Source organism: Montipora foliosa, chromosome 13, assembly GCF_036669935.1.
Source record: "Montipora foliosa isolate CH-2021 chromosome 13, ASM3666993v2, whole genome shotgun sequence".
Lineage (NCBI taxonomy): Eukaryota > Metazoa > Cnidaria > Anthozoa > Scleractinia > Acroporidae > Montipora > Montipora foliosa.
This window is the reverse complement of record NC_090881.1, coordinates 9,583,890-9,596,389: the sequence shown is the minus strand read 5'-3', so window position 1 is coordinate 9,596,389 and position 12,500 is coordinate 9,583,890. Positions and strand designations below refer to the sequence as shown.

At 39.7% G+C, this 12,500-nt stretch overlaps 2 protein-coding genes across 2 annotated transcripts in view; one reads left to right on the top strand and one right to left on the bottom strand.

Annotated features, from left to right (window-relative positions):
- LOC137981666 (uncharacterized) overlaps positions 1-2,547 on the top strand; it is a 15,094-nt gene extending 12,547 nt beyond the window's left edge. The window contains exon 4 of the mRNA XM_068828740.1: positions 2,232-2,547. Coding sequence (XP_068684841.1) covers positions 2,232-2,547 — 316 coding nt within the window. The remainder of the gene's footprint in view (positions 1-2,231) is intronic.
- Positions 2,548-3,984: 1,437 nt separating this feature from the next.
- LOC137982629 (beta-galactosidase-1-like protein 2) overlaps positions 3,985-12,500 on the bottom strand; it is a 35,846-nt gene continuing 27,330 nt past the window's right edge. Inside the window, exons 14-18 of the mRNA XM_068829755.1 lie at positions 11,063-11,176; positions 9,755-9,839; positions 7,156-7,243; positions 6,151-6,388; positions 3,985-5,036 (exon numbers count right to left, since the gene is read on the bottom strand). Coding sequence (XP_068685856.1) covers positions 4,944-5,036; positions 6,151-6,388; positions 7,156-7,243; positions 9,755-9,839; positions 11,063-11,176 — 618 coding nt within the window. The 3' untranslated portion in view covers positions 3,985-4,943. The remainder of the gene's footprint in view (positions 5,037-6,150; positions 6,389-7,155; positions 7,244-9,754; positions 9,840-11,062; positions 11,177-12,500) is intronic.

Genomic DNA, 12,500 nt, shown 5'->3' with positions numbered 1-12,500 from the left:
TGTGAAAATGCCCCAATAATGTGACGTAATAGGTTGCCATGGCAACAAAAACAATCTTAGGGCCGATTTACACGATACGATTTTTGCCGCATGCGATAAGCTTACGACAGGCCTACAACTCGTTCATGATTGTCGTGTACGTCAGAAAAAAATGTCGTAGCATTTTAACACTTACTTTAAAACGCTGCAACAATCGCAAGGTATGTCGTAAACCTGTCATAAGTTTGTCGTATGCGCGAAAAATCGTACCCTAAACACCCTATATGTTCTTGCTGGAAACTGATTAACAGGTTACGGTAAAACTTTGTAAAAACAAAACTTTGTTAAGTAGGATTCAGGTATACCTTAACAAGTGGAAAATTTGGGGTTGCCTTTTTCACATATGCCACACACCAAAGTACAGAGTGCTTTTTGATTAACAGGTTACGGTAAAACTTTGTAAAAACAAAACTTTGTTAAGTAGGATTCAGGTATACCTTAACAACTGGAAAATTTGGGGTTGCCTTTTTCACATATGCCACACACCAAAGTACAGAGTGCTTTTTGATTAGTTACCCTGGGGGTCATTCACCAAGTCAATTGCGAGAAGCCGAAAAGAAACATGCAATATGGCATTCAGCACTCGCAAACGTTTCAGCCGTGAAGTTGTAGGTGGTTAATTAGCTATACAGCTTGTATGACATATACGAAAAGAACCCTATTTTGTCCTCCTCTTTAGTAAATCGTTATGAAATATTTAGCCCCAACAAAAGAAAAATCACGTACAATTTCTGTCGTTCGATAGCCACGTTTCCCCATGCATGGATGCATGCACATTTAAATTAATTTGCCCATAAACCACTTTCAAAAGCATTGAGGGAAGGACTCAGTTTCCCACCCTTAACTCTAAGATGCTTTAACTCACGATTAAATAAATTAAATTCTAATTTCGATATTTCAGTTTTTGCGCTTTAATTCTTAAGTTTAAAGCTGTAACCTGATAAATACGCGTGTTAACATTTTGCCATTTGCCAGTTAACTAGCTTAGTTTAAATACAAGAAGCGCTTGATACCTTCCATACCTCTCAACAATTTATCAATCAACGATCAAGTCCTGTAAATCAAAGGATCCTGTGAGCCATCTCGTGAACGCAGCAAAGGGGAGTCTCAATATTGCAGGGTCTCAAGGTTTAAAAAGGAAACATTCAGAATCTAACTGCGATAGATAAGATAACCACTAAAAAAGCAATGAACTTACTGGGTAAATGGAGTTTTCGGTAACTGTGCACAGGAAGTGTGCACAAATTTCAATTTTTCCTTGTTTCGCCAGCAAAATGTACTGCTGCCTGAAAATACTATCGAACCCGCTTCGGCTGTCGTCACGCAACACTCCTAATCCCCATACATTTCCTCATCAAAATTTCCCTCACAAAAATGGATGCCCTGCAAAAGACTGAAATTGCCATTCCTGTGGGGAAAGAGGCCATTTTTCGCATGTTTTCAGGACAAATCAGCCAAGAAACAATCGTGTACAAAATATCAAGTAAGACAGCGAAGTGGACAAGTACTCGGGATAAGGGAAAAGAACATATACACACAGTCAAATCCTAAAGAAGCCCAAGTCTTCCCTCTTGTGACGTACAAATTAGAAAGAACCAAGTCACCATGATGATGATAAATTCTGGAGCCACAGTTAACATGATCTACGAATCCACATTCAATCTCTTAAACCGCGACCAGCCTTTAGCATTAGCAAGTGCCAAACGCAAGATATACCCATATGGATCAAAGGTTCCACCACATATCAAAGGCCTAATGAAAACAAGAATTCGGTTTCAGACCAAAACAACAACGGCCACCGTATTTGCGGTCCAAGGAAATGCAGAAAACCTGTTAGGTCATGACACAGCCAACGAACTGGGTATTATCCAAATGAAGAACAACCACATCACGAACAAGGAACAACATAATTTGGAATCAATGCTTAAAGACCATGCGTTGACATGCGAGAGGCAAAAGACAAAAACACACCACGCCTACCCTTGATGAACTCGCAGCCGATCTTAACTGGCGGAGTAAACTCGACCTGTAGTTAGGATGTCACCAGTTCGAGTTAGATCCTGAAAGCCAACACATAACAACCTTCACAAAGCACGAAGTGCTTAGAAGATTCAAATGACTTATTTTTGGAGTGCCTACCGCGTCAAAAATTTACACAATGCTATTGAAGAAGTTCTCTCCGGATAATCAAGCTGCAGGAAGCTGTCAGACGACATTATTGTGTATGGGAGAAATCCGGAGGAACACGACAAGAACCGGTATGCTGTGTTTTCTAGACTTCAGGAAATGGATGCACGTCTTTCCTTTTGTGGTCACATATTCAATGCAGAAGATTATGTCAATTACGTGTGCAGAAACGCCATCCCGAAAGCAATGACTTTCAAAGTGAAAGTACAGATTAAGGTAGACATGATCTTACAAGCCCTGGCTCAAGCCATAGAGGAGGAGGACTGGTCAGACTACAGAGTTCAAGCGTACAGAAACGTTAAAGAAGAACTATCGATCTAAAACGGAATCATTCTCAGAGGAAACAGAATCGTATTTCCAAGATCACTTCATGCAAGAGCAGTTGTTTTAGCAGACATCGAATATAAAGGCATAGTTAAAAAAAAAAAAGGAACTGATTCGAGAAAAAGTATGGTTCTCTGGGATTGACAAGCTGGTAGAGACCAAAGTATGTAGTTGCCTGGCGTGCCAAGCCACGACACATGCGAAGACAGCTTTTGAACCAACGAAGCCAACAAGACTCCCAAAGGCACCCTGGAAAGAGGTAGCCGTGGATTTTTGCGGACCATTACCTTCTGGAGAATATCTAATGGTAGTGATTGATGAGTAAAGTAGGTTCCCGGAAGCAGAAATACCAACTTCAGGTAGAGTGGTGATCCCGAAGCTCGATGCAATCTTTTCCAGAGAAGGATGCCCAGATGTTGTCAAAAGCGGTAATTGGCCCCCCTTTAACGGCTCAGAATTTAAAGCTTTTGCAGAACATTGTGGTTTTTACCACAGGAAAATAACTTCCTGTTGGCCGAGAGCTAATGGAAAAGCGGAATGCTTCATGAAGACGCTCGAAAAGTGCATCAGATGTGCGCATGATGAGAAAAAAAATTAGAAACAAGAGATGAACAAATTGGTGAGGTCACTACAGAGCCACTCCGCATACACCAACTGACATGTCGCCCAGTGAAGCTCTAAACCAGCAAAATCTTAAGACTAAACTGCCCCAAATCAGATCAATAGTCATGCCTACAAGTAAACAAGGATGCAAAATCCAAAGCTAAAAGGGCACAATATGCAGACCAGAGGACACATCGGAAAGTGCCATAATGCCAGGAGATGCAGTGTTAGCACATCCACCTAAGCACACCATACAACACAACACCGTTCATTGTGCAGAAAAAGAAAGGAAGCATGGTAACAGCGTCCAACAGTGAACAGTTAGTGACTAGAAACTCGTCACAGTTTAAATTAATACCACGTCATTATCTCAAGACCAACCCAGTGATGAAGACGAAAAAACAACGGACATACCGGAAACCACTGAATTGCCGGAAGCCGCAGGACAACAAGATTGTGCCGCCAAGGGTCTAGCCTGCAGCACCGGCACAAAGGCGTTGCAGTAAACGTGAAGTGAGAACACCGGTTAGATTCTCAGATTATGTAACTGACTGAACTTTAAGAGATCGCTGCTGAGAGAGATGCGATGAACAATATTTTTGAACATGGTTGACATTTATCATTAACTAAGAATAGAGTTGAGTTATTGAAAGTGATTATTTGTTTGATTCTATTTTCTTTTCAAGGAGAAAGGGATGAAACGTCGTTGTGTCATGTAATCTTGAGTATGCATAAATAACGCATATGTAGCGCAATAAATGGACCGATGGTGTAAGAATACAACACATGACATGACATGACATGACACCTATTTTGTTCTACACATTTTTCTTCGCTTTACGCGAAATAAATACTGTAATCTGAACGTTTAGGGTTTACCTACCCAATGATCTGAATAAATCAGTTAAAACGCACGCACAGCCTTGAATAGGCAACTTTCACGATGACGTCATTTAACTACAACTACCAGAATTCAGTTAGTTTTTTCTTTTCTTACTTAAATGTTGTATTCACCGCGGGGTAAAATAACAATAGCTCTAATTAGCATGAGACAAGCAAAACCTGAAGAATTCGGGTACTTGTAGTCAAATGGCGTCATCATGCAAACGTCCTATTGATACCACCGCAGTTCCCTATTCTTGGTTTTCACATGACGTAACGGCCGCCATAACGGTGTCCCCAAACAATGAAACGGCGGCCATTCTGGTGTCCCAATCCAATCGTCCGGGAATTGAACTCTTATTATACAACTTTTTCTTTTGTTTTCGTTGAATAGCATGGCTGTTGATCACGTGAGTGAAACCCAAGAATTATTAAACAAGGTGGTGGTGCAGTGGTGAGAGCAATCGCCTCCAACCAATGTGGCCCGAGTTCGATTCCCAGACTCCACGTCATATGTGGGTTGAGTTTGTTTGTTCTCTTTTCTGCTCCGAGAGGTTTTTCTCAAGGCACTGCTGTTTTCCCCTCTCCACAAAAAACAATATTTGATTTCAATTGAATTGATTTGAGTTAATTTCGTTGGTGTCCCCAATTAGTGCTTTTGTGCTAAATCCATTGACACTTCAATAAGGTTGCCATTAGTATTATTATTATTATTATTATTAATATTATTATTATTATTATTATTATTATTAGTAGTAGTAGTAGTAGTAGTAGTAGTAGTAGTTGTAGTAGTAGCAGTAGTATTAGTATAAGTATTATTATTATTATTATTATTATTATTATTATTATTATTATTATTATTGTTATTATCATCATCATCATTATGTTTGTTGTAGTGTGGGTGCATCCTAGTATCTGTAATCAATTCCTCCTATGGTCCTTGCTTCTCTGACGAACGATACTCTTGGAGCTTCACATTTATCAAGTTCGAAGATTAAAAGCTGAAAAATAAAATTGCATTTGAATTAGAGGCGTTTCTTTCTTTCTGAACGGCTGTATGATTGCACTACAACAAGTGACTGATCTTGGACGAGTTGGAACCTCCCTTCCCCCCTCCCTTGCAAGAAGGTTGGGTACACCGGATTTGTGGTGAAGTTGTGGCATGAAGTCGCAATGGAAATGCGTAATCTTGACAGCATGGTATTGTTGTTGTTAGTGCTTTTGTTGCCGAAATGTACAGATCTAAGATTCTCAAAGTATAATCTTGTTTTGAACCAATCAAAAAAGCATAGTTCTTGTTGTTCTTCGTCGCTAGCTATTCTACTAGGTGTTTCCGAAACACTTAGCATTCGCAGCCCATTGAACACATTGAACGGTTTATCGTGTACTATCGAGTTTTATTATCACCCAACTAGTGGACTAATGCAAATGCTGCATTTTGATTGGCTACACTACTAGAGGACTATTAGTAATAGTCCTCGAGTAGCCAAAAGCGTGACGCTTTCTTTCGTTTTATTCCTAAATAAATATATTTTCAACTTGCATTTGCTAACTTTATTAATGCCTTTTCTGTCCGACTAGTTGGGTGATAGCCTCATGGGCTATTGACCCGTAGCCCTTGCTTAAGGAGAACGAAAGAAGAGTGGACTCTGGCTTCTTAAGTGCTCAGAAAACCTCACCACAGCAACTATAACTCCATAGCACATGCTGAACTGTTTACTACTTGTTTTATAACATAACCAAAACATCTTGTGACATTTTGTGACATCCTTTGAGTTCTTTGAATGCCTCTCACTCACTATCACTTAGGCTTGCAAATGACTGTGCAAGTGGGTCGATAAAAATACCCGCTAAAGGGTTAAAACATGACATTTCTAGGTCTTTTTTCATAAAGCTGCGAAGAAATTTCAGCATTTTTGGTGGTACCCTGGTAGGTCATTATTGCCGTTTTCTCAGCACACGCATGAGTGTTTTCGTCATAACCATTCACTCATGAGCAAATAGTAAACGGTTAATTAACCAATCATAGCATGCGCTTTACTTTTGTTATGTTATAATCTACCAATGGTTACTTTCTCTGGAAACCTGTGCCTGTGCACACATAGAAAAGCTTACCTCATTAGTTCCTTCACGTAACCAAGGTGACGGAAGATACATTGTCTCCTGAGGCCCTATTTTCCAGTACCTTCCCAAGTTATGTCCATTGATAAAGACCACGCCTTTGGTCCAGTCTTTCATGTGAAGAAACGTGTCTTGAGGCTTACCATTTATATCAAAGGTTCCTTTATAAAGCGCGGGAACAGATGGCAAACTTTCTTTGGCTGTTTTTTTCCATTCTGCTTGCTTTCTTAGCCTGAAATTAATTAAATGCATGCAAGATTCCTATCTCCTCCTTGGAAAACGAAGTGCCCAAATGATTAGGCGTGAGATTTCTATGCATGAAGATTCTCGGAACCGTTTTGAATCTAGCTCTGACCTTTCAATGGATTTCTATTTGGTTTTCTTGAACTCAAACCCCCTCCCTTCATGCTAAATATCAATCCAAGTGATCACCACCTGATCCCCACGTGATCCACGCGTGATCCCCGCGTGACCCCAACGTGATCTCCGCCTTCCTGTATTGAGTTTCCTCAACACAGCTGTGGCTAATTTCATCGGTACTTTCACAGCCATGGGTACAAATCTCGTTTCATATCGTTCAAGGCTGAATATTTTACAGGATTTTTCTAAGCTGCTCAACTTCCTCCTTTACTTGCTATTACCGTTCACCAAGTGATCTTTCTTGCCAATCGCATATGAAAGACAGTGAATCGACAGTGCGGCGAGGAGACAGCGCAGCACAGTGGTTAGGGCGCTTGCCTTGAGATCCGGAGATCCTGGGTTCAAGACACCATCTGACCACTCGTTGAATTTGTTCCTTGTAGTCCCTGGTTCAATTTCCTGGCTGCACTTGTAAATAGCAAACTGGTTTGCCTCCGGCCAGTTGGGATTATTAAAGTTGTTCTGCTCAATGCTCGGAGATATTACCTACTAGCTACTCTAAAAATCCAAGGGTAAATAATGACACTTACTTTACTTGACTTACGACTTTACAACAACACGAAATGTCTATAAACGTACGTATCAAAAAAGTTTGGTTTGAATTCCATTGGGTATATATTCCACTTCGTATGTTTTTTCCCATCGATTTCAACACCCCCAAGAATTCCTGAGAAATATAAAAGAAAAAAGATTTACTAAATTCTTCGACTACAATCCCCAAAATACCACTCAGTGCTGCTCGGGTAGAGCTCGCGAAGGGCTCTTGTAGAAGGTTTGTAAATTAAATCCTGAACATCTAACATCAGCTCCACCAAGAGTAGAGCCTAAAATCATAAGGGAGGGACTCTGTTAGGGCTGGTTGGGTGCAAACTGAAGGGTATTAAATAAAAGTCTATGAGCATAAGAGTTCCCCAGATGTCAATCGAAAAAGGAGAAGCCAAATAAGAGTTGGCTTTTGGGGGCTTAAACAAAGGTAAATAACTACTTTTCACAAAAATAGTGTTCCATGGATACACGTAAGCGATCACGATCTCTGGAATGGACTGCTGCCTTAAAGGGAGCTTCCACTCTTGCTACAGAATAAATTTAAACTGAAGGAAATAATATTTCCAAACATATTTGTTCGAAATAGCCAAAGTTCGATATATCAAAATTCAGTCCTAAGCGAAAGACATCTTCTCGAGGCTCTGGGGAATAAACACATAAATCCTCATTCTTATTCCCCAGAGCCTCGAAATCACGTTCATTGTTTTAAGTTGAATTTAATATATCGAAATTGCTAAAGCTGCGTCCATAACTGCGAGGATCATAGCTTTTCACTTGATTTCACATCCAAAGTTTAATATATGATTCACTTCTTATATCACTTCATCCTAGATTCATTCGTCACGGGGACATATGAAGCCACGAATGACCAGCTGCCAACATCAGTGGCTTCATATCTCACTTGGTTAGAGCGTCGCACCGGTATCGCGAGGTCACGGTTTCAAAGTCCGCTGAAGTCCTGAAATTTTCAGCCTTCTCTACGCAATTGCTAAAATTCCATTCATAACTGTGAGGATCACAGGTTTACTTGCAATTCAATTCTGTAACCGATGTGATGGACCTCTGCAGCCATTGAAATGGCTTTACAATAGTAAAATGGTTTTTACATGTACTAAAAAATGTCATCCACCTTTTGCCCAAGCTTGGCCAAAGAGGTAAGGCGGACAAGGGTAGGATAGAGCTTCTCTCGCCTGCCAAACCCCTTTTTGGCTGGTTTCGGCAAGGTCGGATAACACTTCAGACTGATTGGGTTCCAGTAGTACAGATAGTGATGGGTTTATAAGAATCGTGCCCTACATCACGGTTGATCAAAGAAGATTATGACAGTGCTTTTTTCTGACTCAGTGGAAACTCCCACTGTACGGGTCAGAAAGTTGAACTCTCTACAGTGGCGCAAACAGAGAAAATTTTGCATGAGGTTCATCCCCATTTTCCATCAGTCATGGCAGTGGCCGAACACATGAAAAATGATGAGATTCGTGGTGAGTTGCAATGAAGATTTAGACTTGCTGGGCGATGGATAGGGCACACAAGGAGGAAAGCCTCACGATTTGTTCTATGACAGCCTCGTGTCAACGCCTAATAGAAAGGAGAGAGTAAAGAAACATCCCGAATGCAAGGGGAGTATTGTTTTTTGTAGCTAGAGTGTGGCTTAGAGGTTGACCGAAATTAAGGTTACGGAACAGGTTCGTAGGTGCATTGCGGGCACGTAATTTTACAAAAGTGCCTAAAGCTATACATCATTTTACAGCTTACAGAACCAAGAATGACATGGAAATGTTTTTAACTTGTGAAATTGAATATAATATGTACTGCGATCAGTAAATGCAAAATGAAACGATTGTAAATGCGGCAAACTGGCGTCGAATTTTGGCCTTAAGAAGTAAACAATGACTGCATAACACTTAGCAGATGTTTGCTTCATTTTGCATTTACTGATCGCAGTACATTTTATATTCACTTTCACCAGTTAAAAACATTTCCACGTCATTCTTGGTTCTGTAAGCTTCAAAATGATGTATAGGTTTAGGCACGTTTGTAAAATTACGCGCCTGTGAGGATGATTTTCCGCAACACACCCGCGAACCGGTTCCGTAACCTTAATGCGGTTGGTGAGCTGGTGATCATTGGCTCATTTGATTTTCAGATATCATTAACCAAAAAATAATTCATTTGAGTCAGTTTTGTTTTAAACGACTGAATTGCAAACACCTCGCACAAAGGTTTAAATCAATCGAGAACACAAGCTGAACTGAACAAAGGGGAAGGACAGGAAAAAAAAGCCACATGCAGTCACTCAAAGCTCTAATAACTTTAAGAGCTTTCTTTCAGGGCTATCCGTCCAATTCCGATAAAAGGAATGACTTTAAGGAATAAGGAACAAGATTTAAACAGAATAACTGTAACAAATTTCCCCTTCTAACACATCAAGGAACCAGTGCTAGGAAGAGCCTAGATATGTCTTTGCAACCAATCGTTGGAACGTGTCTGACTTACACTTGATAAAAGAAGCCCCCCAAAAAATACAAAATCCTACTTATTTCCTGCAGAAAACAGAATTAGTGCCAAAAGAATCCAATATTCTGAGCAGTCATATTCCGGAATTTTCCCTGAAAAGAATGAAAGAGTTCACCTTTACGCTGTTTGTTGATGTCCAACCCAAAATTAACTCGTCCCATGTTTTCTACCAGAATATCAAGTTGAACTGTTTCTTTGGACTGTGAAAATAGAAACAAAAACATGCTTTGTTTTTAAGTTCTTTAAAATCACTTCTGTCCAAAAAAGGTAAGAAATGTCACAAAAGTAGTTCTACTAATAGAGAGAACAAACAGTTATAAAAACCGCAAGTTTTAAAAATAAATAACGCTCATTTAAAGCTGTTGTTGTAAATACATAATTCACCTTTTCACTTAATCGACACTTCAGCCTTTATGAAAGATGGGCGGTATTTCATCGCATGAGGTGAAGAGATGTGTTTTTCCTTCGTTGACTCGGGGAAAATCAGCTAAAATATGAGTGCTCCTTTGCTACGTGACAGTGGCCCGCTATACTGCTACGAATCAAATCGTCGAAATGAGCAATTTCGCTATTGTAATGAAGGAGCTGTTAGATGTTAAAAAGTGGAGAGATGTAGTTTTTCGATGATCACTAGGGGATACTCGGGAAAATCCGCGTGCTTCTTTGAAGGAGTCGAACTTACGACCTCATAATTACTTATGCAGAAAATCAAAAATTTTCGACAGGAAAACGTTTCAGTAAAGGTATTAGCATATATCTTCTACAAGAAAACTATTTTTGAGAACTTATGGTCTCGTTTCCTAACCGTGGAGACAACTTTCGGGTCCAAACATATGTTTACAAAAATGCGATCCACTTATTTCGAAAAGCTGATCCTTTAAAATGTCATCAAGGGAGGAAACAATAATTGAATGCTGGATCAAATTTCATGCATTGAAACGCCTTCGTTTCGAAACACCAAATGAAGGACAACACTTGAAAGGTTTGTGGTCTCTGTTTTATAGTTTATAGTTTACTAGCTGTGTAGGTAGGATCAGCACAACAGCAAGTGACAATAGATGTGACCCTGTAGATCTAACCAGAACACAGCGAGCTCCGTTCCCTACTTTTTGTAAATAAGGTGTGGCTCTTTCTACGTTCCTCAAGGCTTATAACCAGAACACAGTGAGCTCCGTTCCCTACTTTTTGTAAATAACGTGTGGCTCTTTCTACGTTCCACAAGGCTTATAAGGAAGGGTTGTGAGACTAGGTTTGTAGTCCTTACAGAGAATCTCGGCAAAGGAAAAGAAAAAACCTATCGATAGTGCTGTCAGCACAGTTAACTTAGGACCCTAAGTTTTGGGCCGGCGGGGATTTGGACTAGCAGATTCACACTCGGCAGTTTGACACTCCGGTAAACGAATGAGTGTGGCAAGAGACGCACCTTTTTCTGTCCGTTAAATACTATCTTCACTTCCCAAAGTTTTTTGTTATCGATGAAGTGCTCGTCTTTGTTCATGGCGTCGATTGTTTGAATAAGAACAAAGTCAAGAAAAACCTAAAAAGTCAGAAAAATATCAAATAAATAACAAAATAATAAACATGTAAATATTCATAAAGGCAACACAGTAACAACAGGTCATAATTTGTCCCTTCACAGAACTCAAAATTTGCATGGTAGATTTTGCACGAACGCTACATGTTACGTTGGCAATGTCACTTTTTAAATCAAAAACATTATTAAAGAAAACACACATGTACAGGTCACTTTTATCAAAGCTTTAAAGTGCCTATCACCTCAACACACTTTTCCACTTTACTCATTCTCTGAAATCCTCCCAAATACATTGTGTTGTTTTCAGAAGCTTTTAATTGAAATTCCACTTACGTATATTGGCTTTGAAAGACGAGAAAAGTGGTCATACTTTGAACAATAACCGAGCAATGAAGGGGAATGGGCTCGATACTAGGCTGACGTCATAGATTGCTTCGCATTGAGATAGTTCTTTGAAAACAGCGACGCAAATTAATTTGTGACGTCAAGCAGGTATGGAACCCATTCCCCTTCATTGCTCAGTTATGAATCAAAGTGTGAACACTTTTCCTGTCTTTCAAAGCCAATGAAAAAGTGAAAATTCAATCATAAGGTTGTAAAAACAGCACGATGTACATGTATTTGGGACCATTTCGGAGAATAAATAAGTGGAAAAGTGTGTTGAAAAGTGTGTGGAAAAGTGAAAACTGAGAGTATTCAGACCAACAGTTCGTATAATAATGGTAAAGCTTTCTCAATATGAAATTACGCGACAACAAATATTCACATTTTCCAAGCTAGTATGCCCTGGGTTTTTACCAATAAATGCATCCTTCATTAAGGTATGGGGCTCTGTTAAAATCTCTAATCTTGGGTATGCCACCATTTTAATCTGGGCAAAATGCAGAATGATTGTCATCTAAGTCTTGTTTGATAGTCCAGTTCCCATGAGGCAAACAGGATGTGGGCCCAAACTGCCAATAATTATTATAATGTATTCGGAATTCATTTTGTTCACTCTCGTCACTGACGCTTTTCATTTGAATGAACTGACCAACCAGACCAGGTATTTGGATGGACGAACTCCACAATTCCTTCAAATTAACACACTTTGAGGATGATATATACTCCTCCAGAAGAATGCGAGAGATTATCATGCAAGTATTCCTTCAAATTGTTACATTTTCTTTGCAAACTGGCCAGTTCTGCCAGAAGGAAAGAGCCCTTAAGAAAAATGTTCCTAACAAGCTCATTATTCGTTAGCAGTCACCATCTCCTTTCATGTATTCGCGAGAATTCCTCGTTTTAGAAGTTTTTGTCCCAGAAGTACAGCAGGACAATTTTCACC